Raw genomic sequence first — 18,092 nt, forward strand, 5'->3', positions numbered from 1 at the left:
CTTCAAATTAAGAGAATAATAAAAAATAAACTGATTATATTGACTAAAAATGAAAATAAAGTGATTATTTATCAAAATGCTAAACATTTCTACAAGAATTACTAATGATATAGTATCTATGAAAACATAATAACCATATAACTAGAATGAATACTTCCGCCTCAACATTAGATACTGTAACATCTTAGGGGCTGTTTGCGAGAATGGGAGAGAAATACTTGTTTTTTATTTTAAAATAAATATTTTTTAAATTTTAAAATAAACGATGTGAAATGATAAATTAGTATAAACATGACATAATTGTTGAATTAGCTCAGATTCAAGTATAATCATTATCATGCCTTACTTTAAAAATAGAGCATAGTTTTAGAATGATAAGACAAATTAGTTGAAACCAATACAGGGAAAAATAAATATTTTCAACATAATGGTAGCCATATTTATTGTCAAAGCTGAGAATTCAGTGACCTAACATCAGGTGCATCTTAAAGTTATCAAGAGAGGGCAGAAAAGATTACAAGAGGATCCAGTGCATGTTTAGCAGTCAAAGAAGCTGAAGGATCAGAGATACTAGATGAAATTGTTGACCAACTCAACTGGAAGAAGCAGCTTCTTTAATATCCTCTGCCTCATTAGTTTCATCATCCTGAAAGCTTGGAGCTTTTGGCAGCAGCCCAAGAACTTTGAACATGAGTTGATCAGCATCGAAGTCATTGTTAGCAGTAGTGAGAAGCTTTTCACCGGTGAAGATAGAATTTGCACCAGCAAGAAAGCACAACGCCTGCTCCGGCATGGAGAACCGGACTCTGCCGGCTGATAACCTGACCATTGCTTTTGGCATCACGATACGTGCTGTGGCGATCATCCGAATCATCTCCCATATTTCAACAGGCTGGAAAGTAGTGTTCAAATGTCAGGTCCTTCACAGACAACTCAAAAACAATGTGATAGTAATTTGTGTAGAGGTTGACAAGTTTGAAACAACTCCTGATGATACCATGAATCAAAATATGACTTCAAAATAAGTATTAACCACTAGCACAACAGTAACAAAAAAGTATGAAAGACACTACGTGCATGTTTGAGTCAGAATTGATTTTTGTTAAAATTGGTTATGGTAAAAGGGAGTTGAAAATGAAGTGATTTATGTTTTGATACATTTACGGGAAAAATGATTGATATTAGGTAATTTTATGGAATTCAGTTATGAAATCTCACAATTGATTATATTCATCGCAGAAGCTACTCTCTTTAGCTTCTCTGCGGAATTTATTTTGGGACTAAAATCAAATTTCTAAGTCGATTGTCAAACATCTATATAACAACCTAAAAGTTATTTTGGTCAATAAGAATTGATTCGAAGGTTCCCAAACGTGGAACCAGACACACTATATCTTAAAGTGTGTCTTCAGGAAGGCTAATGTCACAATTCGACATATTAATGTACCACCCTTTTGTCTTCCTATCATCAACTTTTTTATGGTGATTAGTAAATAATACTCGGATCATCAACTATTAGACACATTTTAGAAATTAAGCTGCATAAATAATATGGCCAAGAGCTTCTAAAGGATGACTAACATAACATACTCATGCTCTTACTTCAGTTTAACAAATCAATCAACTTAAATAAATTCACCTTCTGATCCTGAAGAGGGGTACCCTTTACAGCAATAAGTGCATTAATAGGAACACTCTCTGGATGGGTGGGAAGGGTTGACAATGTATGTAACAAACCTACACGGTCTTCCTCCGCTTCACCAAGACCAATAATTCCGCCTGAAAACAATTTACAGCTGGTCAGACTATTTTGTGAGTTAAAAAACCGTCCTCATTGCAATGAGGCATTTTCTTGCATAAAGATCTTGTTCTCATCAGTAAAAATGGTTCAATTATTGAAACTCGTATAGACATATAAATTCTGGGACCTTGAACAATTTTTTTTGGTTGAAGTGAAAAGAGGAACTAGTAGTAAGTAATTCAGTAGTTTGAAATAACAAACAAAATTTAGATTAGATAACCAGTTATGTCATGGATGCAAGCCGTAAAATAATTACTGGTCATCGCCATATACTAATATGATTATATTTGAAGTTAATATGATTACCAGAACAAACATTAATCCCTGCATCACGAACAAACTCCAAGGTTTGTAGGCGCTCATCATAAGTTCTTGTGGTGATAACATTCGGATAGTATTCCCTTGAAGTGTCAAGATTGTGATTATAGGCAGTGAGACCAGCCTTCTTGAGGTCAACAGCCTGTTGTTTCTCAATCATGCCCAGGGTGCAACACACCTCCATCCCCATACCCCTACAATTTCAGAGATAGATCTAGTGTTATAATCTTTACCAAAGAATTAAAGCATTATTTCATTTGAAATGTGATAAATAAAACCTTAAGCATATTTTTCGGTCAACATCAACCTTACTATGTATTAATCAAACAAATCAGAATAAAAATACTTAGTTTATGTTTGAATATTAATTGACTGCAACGTGAATGAACTTTCGTCATAATCTATAAGAAGATTTCTGCTTACTTTTTGTTTCAAAGTGCATGCTAGCGTCTGTTTGCACATGTGCCAACAGATATCCAAACAGATCTATTTCATACTACTTGATAACTCAGACAGAAATAAAATGGTGTTGAATTACCTAATTTCTTTTACATATTCAAGGATCTGGTTGAAGTTCGTCTTCCTTCCTATTGTATCCCTCCATGCAGCGCCCATACAAAAGCGAGTGCTCCCAGCCTCTTTTGCCTACAGAACAAAGATTCTCCATATAATTGAATAAAAAAGCATATCACCAAACAAGCAACATGTTCAATGGTATTTTTCTAAATATAGAAGAAAATAAAGATAAAATAAACCTTGTTTGCAGCCTGGATAACAGCCTCCTTGTCGAGAAGGCGTTGGGCTTTGAGTCCTGTATCATATCTGGAGGATTGAGGACAGTAGGAACAATCCTCACTGCAGCCACCAGTCTTGACAGAGAGAAGAGTACACTGCTGCACTTCCCTGAAGTTATGAGCATGTCTGTGAACTTGAGCCTGAAAATTGCAACAATAATGCTGTAAATTTTCCATCAAAAATGTAGAAGAATCGAGAAATGAAGTAGTAACCTACCCCATGGAAGAGAAGATCGAGAACGGGAGAATCGTAGATGGATTTGACTTCGTCGCGGGTCCAATCGTTTCGGGGGCCTTGTTTGATGGTCCTTTCAGCTTGAATTGCAGCTGGTGAGGAAGAACTGTAATGCAGAACCCAAAGGGAAGAGGGTTTTGGGTGTGTTCTGAAAATGGGTCTCACTAAAAACATGTTTACAAGAATTCAGAAAAAACAAACTGAGCAATTTCAATCTCAAAATTGCAGAGAATGTATGTGAAACTAACTGAGTTGTTGTTGTTAACAGGTTAGGTTCGTAGATCTGCGAATGCGAATGCGAATGCGAATGCGAATGCGAATAGCATCATCATCATCGTTATTCACGAACGAGTGGGTAGTTGGTGGCTTTAAGGTTGTGGTTTCTTTTTTCTTTCCCCAATGATAATGATAATGATAATGATAGGTTGTCAAATCAGAAAATAAACAATTAATTTAATTAAATTAAAAAGCATCATAAATGCATTTGAATACGTGTCATTCAGTTATTAGATGTATGTGTAAAAATGTTTTATACTGTCCACAACCAAGTGATATAAGTTTGTTGTTTTTTCTTAGTAAGACAGTTCTCAGCAACATTACAGCTTTCAATCGATATTTTTTATTTAAAAACAATTTTCTTTTATATATATGTACATAACACATCATGCACACACCTTACTTTTGCTAATATTATTAGTATGTAGAGTTATAGAATTTAAACAAATTGTCAATGAAACATGTGAAATTAAATTAACTTTATTATGATAAATAAATGTCATCAAAAATATTCTTCTCTTAAGAATTTGCAACGAAAAGATTAAACAATTTTTATAGAATTAGGAACGAAAAGACTTACTGATATAGTAGTATATATATTAATTTAAATAGTTTTTTTTGAAAGTTAATTTAAACTTTGTTTCCTTATAATTTCTCTTATTTGTAATCAACGCATTTAATCCACCAATTATGATAGACTGAGTGGATTGACCTTTAAATTTTTGAGCTGAACTCATTGTGGCTCAACAAGGGAAAGTTGGTGTGACAATCCCAACATTAATTAATAATGACACTTCTTAACATTCTTTATTTGGGAAGGTGGAAAATAAGGGGGGAACACTAAGCTTCTATTGCTACTGCTTCTGGTGTTCTCCAGCAGTTTGCTTCTTTTCTGAATTGCAAGATTATGAGTATACCGTTTACTTACTTGGGTATTCCAGTGGGGGGGAGGGCAAGCAGTGCCAAGACTTGGGAGCCAGTTTTGAAGAAGATAAGAAGTAGACTCTCTTTGTGGAAACATAAACTGATTTCGTTTGGGGGTCGCATCTGCTTGATTCAGAGTGTACTTTCTGCTTTGCCACTCTTTTTCCTGTCATTCTTTAAAATGCCAGCTTGTGTGCTTCAGACATGTAATCGCATTATGCGCAGTTTCCTCTGGGGTGGTAGTGAAGGGGATAGGAAAATTGCTTGGGTAAGCTGGGATCAGGTTTGTCTTCCAAAGGAGGTTGGTGGGTTGGGTTTGAAAGATCTAGCTTTATTTAATAAATCACTCCTCGGAAAGTGGATGTGGAGATGGAAGACTGAAAAAGAGGCACTTTGGTGCAGAATTATTAAAGCTAAGTACGATGATGGGTCTTTTATGCAGGCATCAGGCTGGTGGAGAGATGTGCAAAACGCTTGCTGTTTGGGTTCCAATAATTGGTTTGAGGAGGGTGTTGCCAAAACAGTAAAAGGAGGAGAGAGTACACTTATGTGGCTGGAGGATTGGGCTGGTTGTGGTCCTCTTAGGGAAGCTTATTATAAGCTCTATAACCTGTCCAGGGTCAAGCGTGCGGTAATTAGCGATTGTGGGGTGTGGTCTAATGGTTCGTGGCAATGGAATCTTCCTTGGCGGCGACCGTTGGGGGTGCGTGAGCAGGTTATGGTGCACGCTATGTTAAGGACTATTGATACTGTTGCTTTGTGTGAGGGTGTGTTGGATAGGTGGACTTGGAGCCCGGCGTCGGATGGTCTTTACTCTGTGAATTCTGCTTATGTCTTTTTGCAGGAACCAGTATTGCGTCCTGTTGACTGTGTGTTCAAGCTTATTTGGAATTCATTTGCTCCATCTAATGTTAAGGCGTTTACTTGGCGGTGCATTCTTAATCGTCTTCCGACCATGGATAATTTGTTGAAGCGGGGTGTTATCTTGCAGAATGGAGCAAAGCTGTGTAAGTTTTGTGTCAGTGAGGTAGAATCAGCGTCCCACCTTTTATTGTCTTGTCCAGTTTCATTGACATTATGGTTGGATTGTTACCGTTGGTTTGGCTTTCAAACTGTCCTTCCTGGACATTTGAGAGATCATTTTCTGCAATTTTATTTCGGTTGGAGTGAGCAGCAACAGTTGGGTATGTTGTCAGTTTGGTGTGCCATGGTTTGGACGGTTTGGTTGATTAGGAATGGTATTGTTTTCAGGAATGAGCAAGTATGTTGGACCAATGCTTTAGACCTGGTAAAGTGGCGGTCCTGGCAATGGAACAGGGCAAATATGAAAGGGTTTTGTTATTCGTTGTTTGAATGGCATTCAAATCCTCTCTTGTGTGTTTGTTCTTCTTAAGTGCTTGTTAGATTTTGGTGTTGCTTTGTGGTTTAATTTGTGGGAATATTTTGGTGGGTGTTGTAGCTGGTTGTTTACGTGTTTGTGTTGGGAAGGCTGTGCGTTTTTGCTGGAATTGCAAGGAGGGGTTCTCAAAAGCTGCTAACAGTTCTGCATAACTGGTTTTCTTCTTGTTTTTGTACTGTTTCTCGTTTTATTTCTGTTTTGAGCTTTGTATTCTTTTTTCCTTGTATTGGGTTGGAGTACCCCTTGTACTTCTTAATCAATACAATTTTAGCTTATCTAAAAAAAAAAAAAAAAACTAAGCTAGTGTGTTTGTTTCACACACGAAAAGGAAAACAAGATGAAAATCGTATACCATATATGCACAAACCTGCTGTTGATCAGAAGTATATATAAAAATGTATTACATAGTTTCTATTTATTTTGAAAAACTTGGGAAAATAAATATTAAAAAGTATATAAAAATTAAAGGACTGGAAGGAAAGCAAGAAAGCTATAGAAAAATATGAAAAAAAGAAATGAGTCCACAGGGGAAAAAAGTAGAAACATGTTAATTAAATTCCCATATAATTAAGGATACCATGGTCCTTAATATTTAAAGCTACACTAATTAATACTATGGTCCTACGCGCATTATCACTAGTTACCTTAATTATCTGAAAATCAATTTCCTCACGCATTGTCCAATTTAATCCAATTCCCATTCACTTAAGGAAATTAAGAACTCCAATTACTGTGACATATGGTTCTATAAATTGGAGTACCTTGGAACCAATTTTTTCCATGCAAATTGAATCAAAGAAAAACAAGAGTAACTCATTCACTGCATACATTCATAATTCATTCACTATGGCCAAAAACAACATTCTTGGTGCTTCATTGGTTATAGCTCTCCTTCTTGTTATGATGATTTTTCTGAGTGGTACGACTCAGGCTGCAGGAAGAGGTTCCCCGGCTGGGAACGATGTTGCGAGCGAACCCAAAGAAGGTGGCAGTGGTTTTGAAGAAGATGTTGCGAGTGAACCCAAAGCAAGTGGCAGTGGTTTTGAAGATGTTGCCAGCGAACCCAAAGAAGGTGGCAGTGGTTTTGAAGAAGATGTTGGGAGCGAACCCAAAGCAGCTGGTGGCAGTGGTTTTGAAGAAGATGTTGGGAGCGAACCCAAAGCAGCCCCAACAACAGAAATTCCATGATGGATCGATGCATGGTTCGAGATTGTGGCCACAGTAGTACTTAAATATTGTGTGTTAATTAGATATCACTATGTGTGTGAAAGTGATGTCAAAATCTATAGATATGAATAATAATCAATAATAATCAATAATATCATGATAGATGATGATCCAGCTAGTGATTTTGCTGTAGCTTAGCTACTATTTTTACGTGGCATGAATTTATATTGTTGTGCCATGTTATGGATATGAATGAACTAGCTAGCTTCTTGAAATAAAATTCGTCAAGTACTTGTTAATCAAGGATATTAATGGAGCATCTAATATTATTTTGCATCTTTTTTATCTTTCAATTGCTTGTCTGCACTTAATTTGCTGCTTGTATTGGCTGCTGGTAAGATATATAGCGCTTATGCTTTGTCAAGAAATGACATTTACAATTTCTTGTACTTTAGTCTTAGAAGACTCTTTAATTTACTCATGAAGGGACCAATATTTGCACCAGCCTCCAAGTATTCTATATGAACCCAAACAAAACAAATCAAAGATTCATTATGACAGGGAAGTGAACAGATAACATAGACAGGGGAAGCAGAGAACATAATAATATGAAATTGAATAGGAACCTTTTTTATCAAAGAGATGGCAGACACTCCAAAGAGGATCACTGTAAGTACAGAACAGTTATAAATTTTTCATTTGTCATTGAAGGTCACTGGACACTCCAAAGATTGCTCTATTATTTTACATATTGGGCTTATTACAAAGGCAATACTGGTATAGCACATATGATGTTGATTTTTCAAGATGGCTTGGCTTGAGAGTAAAAGTTCATTTTCTTTCTGCTTTCCTTTAGCTTATTTCTCATTTCTTTATCAGATTAATTGTGGTTATCCATTTTGAAGTGGATAAAAACATGTTAAACTCCAATGGCATGGTAGAGCTTTCAAGGTAGCATCCTCTCTTGCATCAGGCAAAATGACAGCAGGAATTTTAATTTTGCTCCATTTTTGGGCTCAAAGCAGCCAAGACACTGATGAGAACTGATGACACTCTTTGGGGGTGTTAAAGTCCCTTTTTTTGGGTACTTTTCATGTCCATGTGATACAGACATTAGCAGCCAAGTCTCTAGTTAATAAGGATGCTAATTCTCACTTTTTGAGGTTATATAGTCCTTGTTTTGTAAATTTTAATGAAGGAAAAGGGTTAATTGTTAAATTCCAATGGTGTAAATGAGTTTTAAGTGGAAGATCGATATTGGAATGCTATTGTTAATTCAGACATGCACATGTAGGATTTTACTGGACATGCTATTGGAATACTATGTTAAGGGGTCGACTGTGATAAATTGACACACTGATTGGCCAAATTTTCTCTGCTTAATCAGGACACTGATTGGTCCTGTGATGCTTTCCCTCTTATTTCCACGTTTGTACTCTGTTTCTGTAAATTTATTTTAGTAGCTCATAAGAATATATTGTAAATATATATCAAGATACTAAATGTTAATTGTACATCGATCCATGAACGAATAAGATTTTACCATATCTCCATTATAGAAATCTTAATATATAATTTCATATTCTTCTGTAAATAAATTTGTTTATATTCAATGAGTAATTAAATTCACTGGCCCAAAGTGGTCGAATAAATTTGTTGTTGTTCTTTAAGCACGTGTGGCGTGTAAATTCCATAAAGATTAAATATTTTCATATTCTTCGGCATATCATGATTACATAATGGAAATTGATTTAGATATGTTGATCATCTATTGTATGAATTTTGCTAGTCTAAAATTTCCATGTTACTTTTTTATTCTCTTATGTGTAAATTTTAATAAGAATTAAAGGGTTGTGGGCTGTGTATAAAATTTGTTAACACATCGAATCAATTGATTTTTGCCAAATAATGAAATATATTTTTATTTTTATTAAAATTTAAAAATGAATTTGTTTGGATGACAATGTAAAACTATTTTACACTAAGGGTAGTCTTTAAACTCTTTTAATAAACCAACCCATTAAATACTCCACACCACTGTGATAGATGGAGGTGGATTGAACTTTTATTGCATAACACTTCAACAACTTTTGAGATCAACTCACTAACCATATATGGCTTAATAAGGCAAAGTCCGTTTTACAATTATAACATTAATAAGGCATTAAGGCAGTTTTGATTATTTGACACGCTTCATTTGCTCATGCACACACGGTAACTTTTGCTGATATTTTTTTGAAATTAAATTTTGCTAATATTAATACTGAATAGTAGAGTTATAAAATTCAAATAAATTTTCAATAAAACATGTGAAATCAAATTAAATTTATTAAGATAAATATCATCTTGATATTTTTTCAGAAGAATTTGCAAGATTGCTATTAAAAGGGTGTTTATAAGCTTTTGATAGAATTATGCTTGAAAAGACTTTTTTTTAAAAGAACCTGCTGTCAATTAAATAGGGGGATATAGAAGCCAAAAAGGTCTGCGGTTACAAAAAGATCGACTTAATGCATGTATTAGATTAATTTAAACCTTTTAAAAAAAATTAATTTAAAGACGTTTTGATATCCACTCGCACATCATGATTTAAAAATGCAAATTTATTTTAATATGCTCATCCTATCTATTGTATGTCAATTTCTTAGATTTTAATCTAACTTTTTTTAGTAAATTTCAGTAAACTAATGCATTTAATTAACCAATTATGATAGACTGAGGTGGATTGACCTTTAAATTGCTCATGACTTTAACATCTTTTGAGCTGAACTCATTATGGCTCAACGAGAGGAAAGTCGGTTTGACAATTAATCCAACATTAATATGGTAATTCTTAACATTAAAAACATTAATATTAGCAGTATATATAGTTCAATATTTAAATTACAGCTTCAGTCAATATTTTTTACTTAAAAAACATTTTTCTTTTATACATATATAACACATCATGCACACACTTAACTTACGCTAGTATATAGTTATAAATTATAACTAATATGTTAAATAGTATTTATTTTTATTAAAAATAATTTACTTAGTTTCTATTTATTTTGAAAAACTTAGGATAAGTATACTTTTTTTATACAAATATACATAATAATATACATAAGTGTACAAAAATTAAAGGACGGAAAGCAAGAAAACTTTACAAAAATATGAAAGAAAGAAATGAATCCACGGGAAAAAAGTGTAAGTCGTTTAATTGAAGATGTTGATTCATTAATAATTTCCCATCTAATTAAAGATTCCATGTACTTAATATTTAAAGCTACACTATACTATGGTCGCCACCTGTTATCAATACACTAGTTACCTTAATTATCTGAAAATCAAATTCCTCACGCATTGGCCAATTTAATTTAATTCAATTCCCATCTAATTAAGGAAATCAAGAACTGTCATCACTGGGACTTGCGGTTCTATAAATTGAAGAGCAATTCTTTTCATTCAAATCAAAAAGAAAAAAGAGTAACTCATTCACCACATACATTTCGTTCATTTACTATGGCGAAAAAAAGCAGCAACACTCTTGGTGCTTCACTGGTTTTAGCTCTTCTTGTGATGGCGATTTTTCTGAATGCAGGTACTACTCAGGCTGCAGGAAGAGGTTACCCTCCTGCTGATGGTGATCATGTTTACAAACCTGAAACGTTTGGGGGATCATGGGAAAATAATATGTGCTGGGTAAAACCATTTTATTGTTTATGGCATCCAGTGGAATGTCATTTCTGCATTGATCTTCCTCCTTGGAATGGGCAAATCCCCGGAATCGGAGGAGGAGGAGGAGGTTATATTGGTGGCGGTGGTGCTGAAAAAAAAGTTGAGAACCAAGCCGATGCAGCCCCAACAACAACAATTCCATGATCGATGACTAGAGATGGTGGCTACACTAGTACTAAATTGTGTGTTAATTAGATATCACTATGTATGTGAAAGTGATGTCAAAATATATAGATATGAATAACAATCAATAATATCACGACTTTCTGATTTTCCAGTAAGTCTAGGATATATAAATATATTGTATTTTTGCGTGGCATGAACTTGTATTGTTGTGCCATGTTATGGATATCAACTAATTGAAATAAAATTGGACAAGCTAAGTACTTGTTGGAGCATCCAATACATCTTTTTTTTTACCTTTTAATTGCTTGTCTACACTTAATTCGGTTGCTTGTATTGTGTGGCTGGTAGGATATATAGTACTTATGCTTTGTCAAGAAATGGTACCATTTCTTGTACTTTAATCTTAGAAGTCTCTTCACTCATGAATCAATCAAAATCTTAATTACTATAAGGATAGAACAGTTTTAAGTTCTCTTCTGATTGAGTAGTTTTTTTTTTCTTCAGCGTACGTATAAATGTTTTGGTCATGCCTTTCCATTATGAGCAATTGCATTATGCTCTACAACTTGATTTCAATTCAAATAGTAGGATTGTTTTGATCGTGGTTCACGACATCTCAAACTAGATGATCATCAGGGCTTGAGCTCAATTGGTCCGCTTCTGCAACAACCTTCCTATATCTTTGATGACGCCTCCATAGCGTCTTCAACATATGATTCTTTCCCAAGTAGCCTTGATCGAAAGGCACCCTAAATTCAATTCCATTTTTTGGCCAAAGTAAAAGAAATGATATTGCCCTATATATAACAGTGTTATGGGAATTAGACCAGATCGGTTGGGCCGACCAATTTGATCGGGAATTGATGCATTGACCAGTTCGATCCTTGCTTATAACCGAGCAACATAAAAACAAGTGGAACCGGACAAGAACTGAAGAAGTTGTGTGACACGTGTAGTGTTGGAGTCTGATTGAACGTGAGATTGTGAGAGAAAAAGAAGAGGTAGTTTTTTTTTTGTTACAGGAGGAAGATTAAAGACAAAACAAAACTAACTAAATGCATCTAAATAAAGCGAAGCATAAATATTAGTTGGAGGGTTACTCCAAACACGTCGCTGCGAGCCCTCACTAGCCGGTTCCCTTGCCAATTGGTCGGCCGTGTTATTTTTCTCCCTTTTCAATACTCCTAACCCCACAACGTTGTGTAGTAGTTTAGTTTAAGGGTTTTGAAAAATCTTTTAAAAATATTGTGGAACACACTTATCTATTTACGGGCTGGGCTTGTTTGACAAAAAATGAGAGAGAAAATCTAATGGACCGAAATGAGGTGGACCATGTGATAACGTTTTTTGTTTGCATCATATAATTCTTTTATATAAAAAAAAAACTTAATCTATTTTGTTCTAAATTTTTTTTAATATGAAGTTTTTTTTTTTAAAAAGTTAATATAAAGTTCTGATATTGTCTTTTCTATTCAATATTATTTACTTTAGCAATGCATTCTTTGCAATGTACCAAAACTAAATGAATGAATGAAGTATTGAGTTTATAACGATAATAATATCGGTTGGACCACAATTCAATTAAGGTTAAACTTATAAATTTTAAATCAGTGTCTTCACGATTTGATGATCGGTCCGATTTTAATAATAATGTTCGTTTATTTACTTAAATATACTTAAAATAAATGAATGAATCTGATTGTGAAGCTCGGGTTTGATTAAAAATCATCATCATATCATATCTCTCCATCGAAGGAGGGAGAGGTTTGCAATCTGGAACGCACACTCGTGACCGTACAAATTCGAACAAACGAGAAGAAGGTGAATTAGGTTAGGTTTTCATTCTGATTCTGATTCGATCGAAATCGTTGAAATTCTCCCAAACCCTTCAATTTCAGAACTGTATGTATGTATGTATGTATGTTGTTGATTTTTCACTCGATCTGAACTTGTTCGATCGATCGATCGATCACGCGATCTGAATCTGATGATATCATGTTTGTGGTGATGATGCAGGGTCGACGGTAGAACGACGATGACGGTGCTGCCGCTGCTTGCTTTGTTTGTCGCGGCTCTGGTTCCGATTCACGGAGGAGTGTTTGCCTCCACCGTCCCCGCGTTCCTTTGGTCATCCCATTATAATCTGTAATCCCTCTTCTTCTTTCACATCAATTACCATTTGCTTTTGCTACTCTCACTATGAACATTGCTTGTGTAATTGCGAAATCATATGCTGTTTGATTCGGGTGGATAGTATGGAACATTAGATTTAGTTGAGATATCGTGACTCGCGAGGCGTTGATATAGAATAGAAGGGTTAAGAATGGATGAGATTGGGATGGGGATAAGCTGAAAGCTAAAGGAAATGGTTAAATTCAGGGCACTGAAAGTTGAGGGGAGGAATTGAAGTGGAGTAAAACTCATTTATAGGTTTTTCATGGCTTTGCACCCGCATTTTGGTTCAATATAGATTCCTGTTATGGTTTACGGTTCACTGTAAGCCTTCAAATTTGTGTCCTTTTCAGTTTTGAGTGAATAGTGAATGCTGCAGATAAGCAGAAAATTTGAGCATGGCTAAAATGGAAAGTTGATTCTTGGTCAAATTATATGGGAGGACTCTCAATCAGTAATTGTTTTCTTTAGTGGCAACATAGTTAAAATGGTGGATGCTTCTTGTAATATGTAGGAGTGCCGGATTAGAATGGGGTTGTGCATTGTTCTTGAGTATCCTCATCTCTTGTTCACATTATTTAGTGTAGCAAATTGAAAAACCACTTATATGTTACTGGACATTGCAGGGTTTCAGACAATGGGTTGAAGGAATCTGTAAATTATCAGGTCATTTCTCCAAAAGATCTTGCAAAGTCTGTTTCATCTGAGGCAGGCTGGTCAAATTTTCTGGTAATATACTAATCTTCGCCACTGGTTTCCTATTATGTATTATGCCGCTCCCCCCCCCCCCTTAACCTTTATGGAGAAGGGTATTATTATTTTTTGCTTTCTATTTATGCTAGTTCTGCTTCAATTTGTTCTCTTTTATCATCATTGTTGCCGTGTAGTGTTTTTCATATCCTTTTTTATTTTTTTGAATAGTGCAAAGGAAATAAATTTCAGGAGCCTCTCGATTTGGCACTTCTATTCATTGGTGGAGAGGTAATGCTTGTTTTCAATTATACGGTGCAACTTTCCTACTTTGTATTGAGTTGTGCTATTTAGTATTAGACACGTTATAGGAATATGAGAAAAGAGATAAAAAATAGAAATCAGGGAGAGAGAAAAAAAAAGGTAGAAGAATTCATTATAGCTAAACCTTCGGGTAAAAAATACAAGCTACTTTTTGTACCAATGAACATAATCCTTTTGTATTTATTGTCTTAGATACTCTTGTCACTGGAGTTGTTTGGCTGACTAAATTATGCTTAATTTACCCTTGTAGTTGCAATCTTCGGATTTAAGTGTATACGAGCAGGCAGACTCAGTTCTTCTAGACTTGCTCGAGGTGAGAGAATTGTGACATACAGTCTATCAAAGTTTTAATGTTGTGAAAACATGATTCTGGATTGCTAATGGAATTGGTTTTTCAGTTTTGACTGTGACACTGTTCTATTGTCATGGACAGATATCTTTTGCCAGATCCAACACTTCCATGGCGTTTCCCTATGTTTCTGCATCAGAGGATGTGAGTTTGGAAGACTTGTTGGTTTCAGGATTTACTGAAGCCTGCGGAGATGATTTAGGAATTGGCAATATTGCCTCCCTAGGATCTTGCTCCAGGGACAATACAAATCATGAACAAACTGGAGCTTTACACTCGGTTCAAGTAATCAACACATCCATGTGACATGATTGATTATGAAAATTTGGGTCCTGTAATGGTGACCTGATGCTCTTTATTGCCCATTATTAATTGACAGGACTATTTGACCAAGAGGAAGGAAGAGAGTCACAGTGGGAAAACAGATTTGGTTATGTTCTGCAACGGACACTCTCAAGCTTTGAAAAATGTTGACAGAACACAATCTGAAGGTGCATCTACTGCAGAATGATGGACTTTGCTGGATATGATCTTACCATATGCTGAATGCTTGTGTGCTTGCTGTTTATTTTCAGGTGAAGTTTTATCTGAGCTTATCAGATCTGTGGAAGAATCTGGGGCAAAGTATGCAGTTCTCTATGTATCAGATCCCTCGAGGTCAATCAAGTATCCTTCTTACAGAGAACTGCAAAGATTTCTAGCAGAAAGTACAAATGGAAATGAGTCCTCCAATGCCACGATTTGCAATCCAGTGTGCCAGCTTGCATCATCCCTTCTGGAGGGACTTATAGTGGTAAGCTTCTTTGTCCAATTTACATCTGCAGTGGCATGATATCTTGGGGACTGTTTTTAGATTATCTTGCATCGTCTACGAATATGCTAATCTGGTATCCAGGAGAAAACCTGGACATGAATAAAACTTGATCTAGTACAATATATTATGGTGTCTTTTTCTCCCTTCTTTGTTGCTGAGTAAGATCTGTGGTACCACAAGTACTCTTCATTAACATTCTTGGTAGATTGTTGTCTGTCTGTTACACAATGCCTACATTTGGACAATAATTTTGATGATATTGTTCCACTCAGCTGCACAGCCTTTAATAGTTCAACATTCTCTGCATACTGACTTTGGATGTCTTAGTCATTGATTGTTTTAAGTTTTGCTTCCCTACAGTCCGTAAAAAAGGGCAACTTGTTGCTTTATAGCTCTTGCCATGGCAGGTGTTAGGAACCCAATTGCAAGGTATGGGACTTGAGTCCCACATTGGAAGTATGGGATTCTAATGTGGGGTTTATAAGGCCTTGGGATCTCCAACTACAATGGCTAGCTTTTGTGTTGTGGACTTGTGGTTCTCCCAAGGTTCTTATCTCAGGGTTCGGGAAATGGTCAGACTCATTATGGAACTATCATAGACGAGAAATTATGGCAACACACTTCTGTAAAAACACTTTATAATTGGTTTATTTTTTTTCAAAAAAGTGATAAGTTTACGAGGCAAGTGTGTTGACATTTTCAAGTATAGACCAATCATAGAGAGTTTGTTGCTAGCACACCCCTTCCAGACAATCTTACCCCATATTTGTAAGTAACTGATTCTCATGGTAGCAACTTCAATTGGTGCGTCAAGGCTCCCCTTTCTTTCCGACAAACTACACAATTGGTAAAATTTGGTTAAGTTAAAATTTCTACATGTTGTAACCAAAAAAAATTTCTACATGTTATCATGTGCCATCTGTCCTTGTAGAATGCGGTCCTTCAATAGTTTAGAGATCAGAGTTATAGTTGAAAATATCAATTGAGGATCAATTTTGGTGAATATTAGATGGAAAGTTGATCTTAGATGGGCAGCTTGAGTAATCCCATAGGCCTTAAATTCAGTTTAGCAAGGTAGGAAGTGGCTAAGATCTACTTGAGCTTAACTGGAATCTGAAATGGTTTTCATCTATGAAAGTACATAGTTAGTTTCATTTGTTTGTTTAGCTTTTCTTTCTTTGTTCCCCCCTCTTTCTAATCTCACATTTATCATGTTCCAACTTCCATGCTACCTGTAATTAAATAACCTCTAATAGATTAGGCTGTCAGAGACAGCAAGGGAGCATGTCAAGTGAGAGTGGGAGATGAAGTAATCTTGACCATTCAATCTTAAATAGATGGCCAAGATCAATTTTTTCTTAAATTTAACATTAATCTTTCATATAAGATTGAATGGTCAAAATTAGCTCCTATTCCTCACTCACTTGGTATGCCCCAAGACAGCAGAAATAGCTTTTCATCATTATTAGCATCTAATATGATTTTAGGCTTGGTGTGGGTGGAAATGTTGCCACATGTCCCATATGACATTAATGTTCTGATGAGATTGTTTTTGTGATAATCCAGGGAATAGTTCTGTTAATAATTTTGATATCGGGCCTTTGCTGTATGATGGGAATTGACACCCCAACAAGATTTGAGACGCCACAAGAGTCATGATCCGTTTGTTGAAGGCTAATAATTGTGGTGTTACTTGGTCTACTGGATTAAAATGTTACTGTTCTATTATTTATTATTTTACGGAGGAGGCTTGGATCAGTGTCCTGTAGTTGAATTATTTCAGGGACTTATCATATTGGATATTAAAATAATTTGTACCAGTATATAAACATAAAACATAAAATCTTAGGTTAATTTTTATTCTGGGAGTTGTAAAATTTTAAGAAGCAATTTCAGAAGATTTTTGAGTGTTTTATTTTCTTGTCTTGTCTTGTCTGTGACTTCATTCTGCTAATTGCTGATAGTTGCAATAATTTTATTTCTGCTGGCTTTTATTTTCATTTCCCCTTACAACTTCACCCTTAATTTGTTTTTTCTTTCGGTTCACGGCTTCTCACACATCAACTATTTTGAAAATAGACCAATCATATGAAGTGTGTGAGAGAGTAAGTTCAAAAGAGTGTGTTGCAATACCTTTCAATAAATTTGCTAAAGGCTGAAAAAAATAGTTGGCCTAAGTTTTTGCCCTTTTATTTCGGAGAAAGTAGCATCAACAACATATTCTAAATCATGCATAAAGGAAATTTTGTACTTGTTTTTGCATTAAAGACAAAATTTAGCATACATGGAAAGCATTCTAGGCATGTTTCTTCAGAAGGGGAAAGATAAATTCATGACACATCATGACCCCTATGTTCTTACTTCTGAGGCAGCAGGATTTCCGACTATTGCAAACTAAACCAGAGTTTCCTGACATAAAATATCCTAAGGTTTCTGCCTCATTAAAACCATTGAAAAACATGTCAGGCATGATTTTGTTCGACCAGCTGATAATAGCAGGGGTGCACATGGGTTGGGGTGGATGGATTTTGGTCAAAATAAAATCCGAACCGATCAAAATTGTCTGGATTGGGTTGGATTTCACGAATTTCTTCTTCGGACCTGATCCGAACCAACCCGACGAAGTTCGGATTGGGTTGGATGGATTAATTGGGTCATTATATTAAAATAATAATATATCTGAAATATTAAAAAATCTTGTAAATATTATTATAAATTCAAAAAAAGTTATAAAAAATACTAAATATGTTATAATACTAAATAGCATGAAAATGACACAAAAAATTATACCAAATTGCATGAAATAATACCACATAAATGACATATAGCTAAATATCATGAAAACATAAAACTTCATTATCAAATGACATGAAACAATCTAACATAAATAGTACCTAAAAAGTGAAAAGCAACACTAAATGTCTTGCCATGACACCTAGAACTTAGATGTCTCCAACATGCCAAATAATATATATAAACATGT

The 18,092-nt window shown here is 35.1% G+C and overlaps 2 protein-coding genes across 8 annotated transcripts; one reads left to right on the top strand and one right to left on the bottom strand.

Moving 5' to 3' along the window:
• Positions 1-388: 388 nt before the first annotated feature.
• On the bottom strand, positions 389-3,535 carry LOC130747758 (biotin synthase, mitochondrial). Of its 2 annotated transcripts, XM_057600779.1 has the most exons (7): positions 3,397-3,535; positions 3,131-3,312; positions 2,875-3,054; positions 2,658-2,764; positions 2,108-2,313; positions 1,640-1,779; positions 389-892 (listed from the first exon to the last, which is right to left on the bottom strand). In XM_057600779.1, coding segments are annotated over exons 1-7 (1,116 nt in total). In that variant the 5' UTR covers positions 3,398-3,535; the 3' UTR covers positions 389-592. The 2 variants fall into 2 exon arrangements, with proteins under 2 accessions (XP_057456762.1, XP_057456761.1); XM_057600778.1 differs by having other exon boundaries at positions 3,131-3,518.
• Positions 3,536-12,430: 8,895 nt separating this feature from the next.
• LOC130747759 (uncharacterized) lies at positions 12,431-17,024 on the top strand. Of its 6 annotated transcripts, none has more exons than XM_057600784.1 (9): positions 12,431-12,581; positions 12,777-12,905; positions 13,559-13,661; positions 13,854-13,913; positions 14,197-14,259; positions 14,380-14,580; positions 14,675-14,786; positions 14,871-15,088; positions 16,676-17,024. In XM_057600784.1, the coding sequence occupies exons 2-9, from the start codon at positions 12,796-12,798 to the stop codon at positions 16,766-16,768; spliced, it is 960 nt and encodes a 319-aa protein (XP_057456767.1). In that variant the 5' UTR covers positions 12,431-12,581; positions 12,777-12,795; the 3' UTR covers positions 16,769-17,024. The 6 variants fall into 6 exon arrangements, with proteins under 6 accessions (XP_057456767.1, XP_057456766.1, XP_057456765.1 ...); XM_057600783.1 differs by having other exon boundaries at positions 12,434-12,590; XM_057600782.1 differs by having other exon boundaries at positions 12,463-12,674.
• Positions 17,025-18,092: the final 1,068 nt, after the last annotated feature.

The sequence above is a fragment of the Lotus japonicus genome, chromosome 3, assembly GCF_012489685.1.
Source record: "Lotus japonicus ecotype B-129 chromosome 3, LjGifu_v1.2".
Taxonomy (NCBI): domain Eukaryota; kingdom Viridiplantae; phylum Streptophyta; class Magnoliopsida; order Fabales; family Fabaceae; genus Lotus; species Lotus japonicus.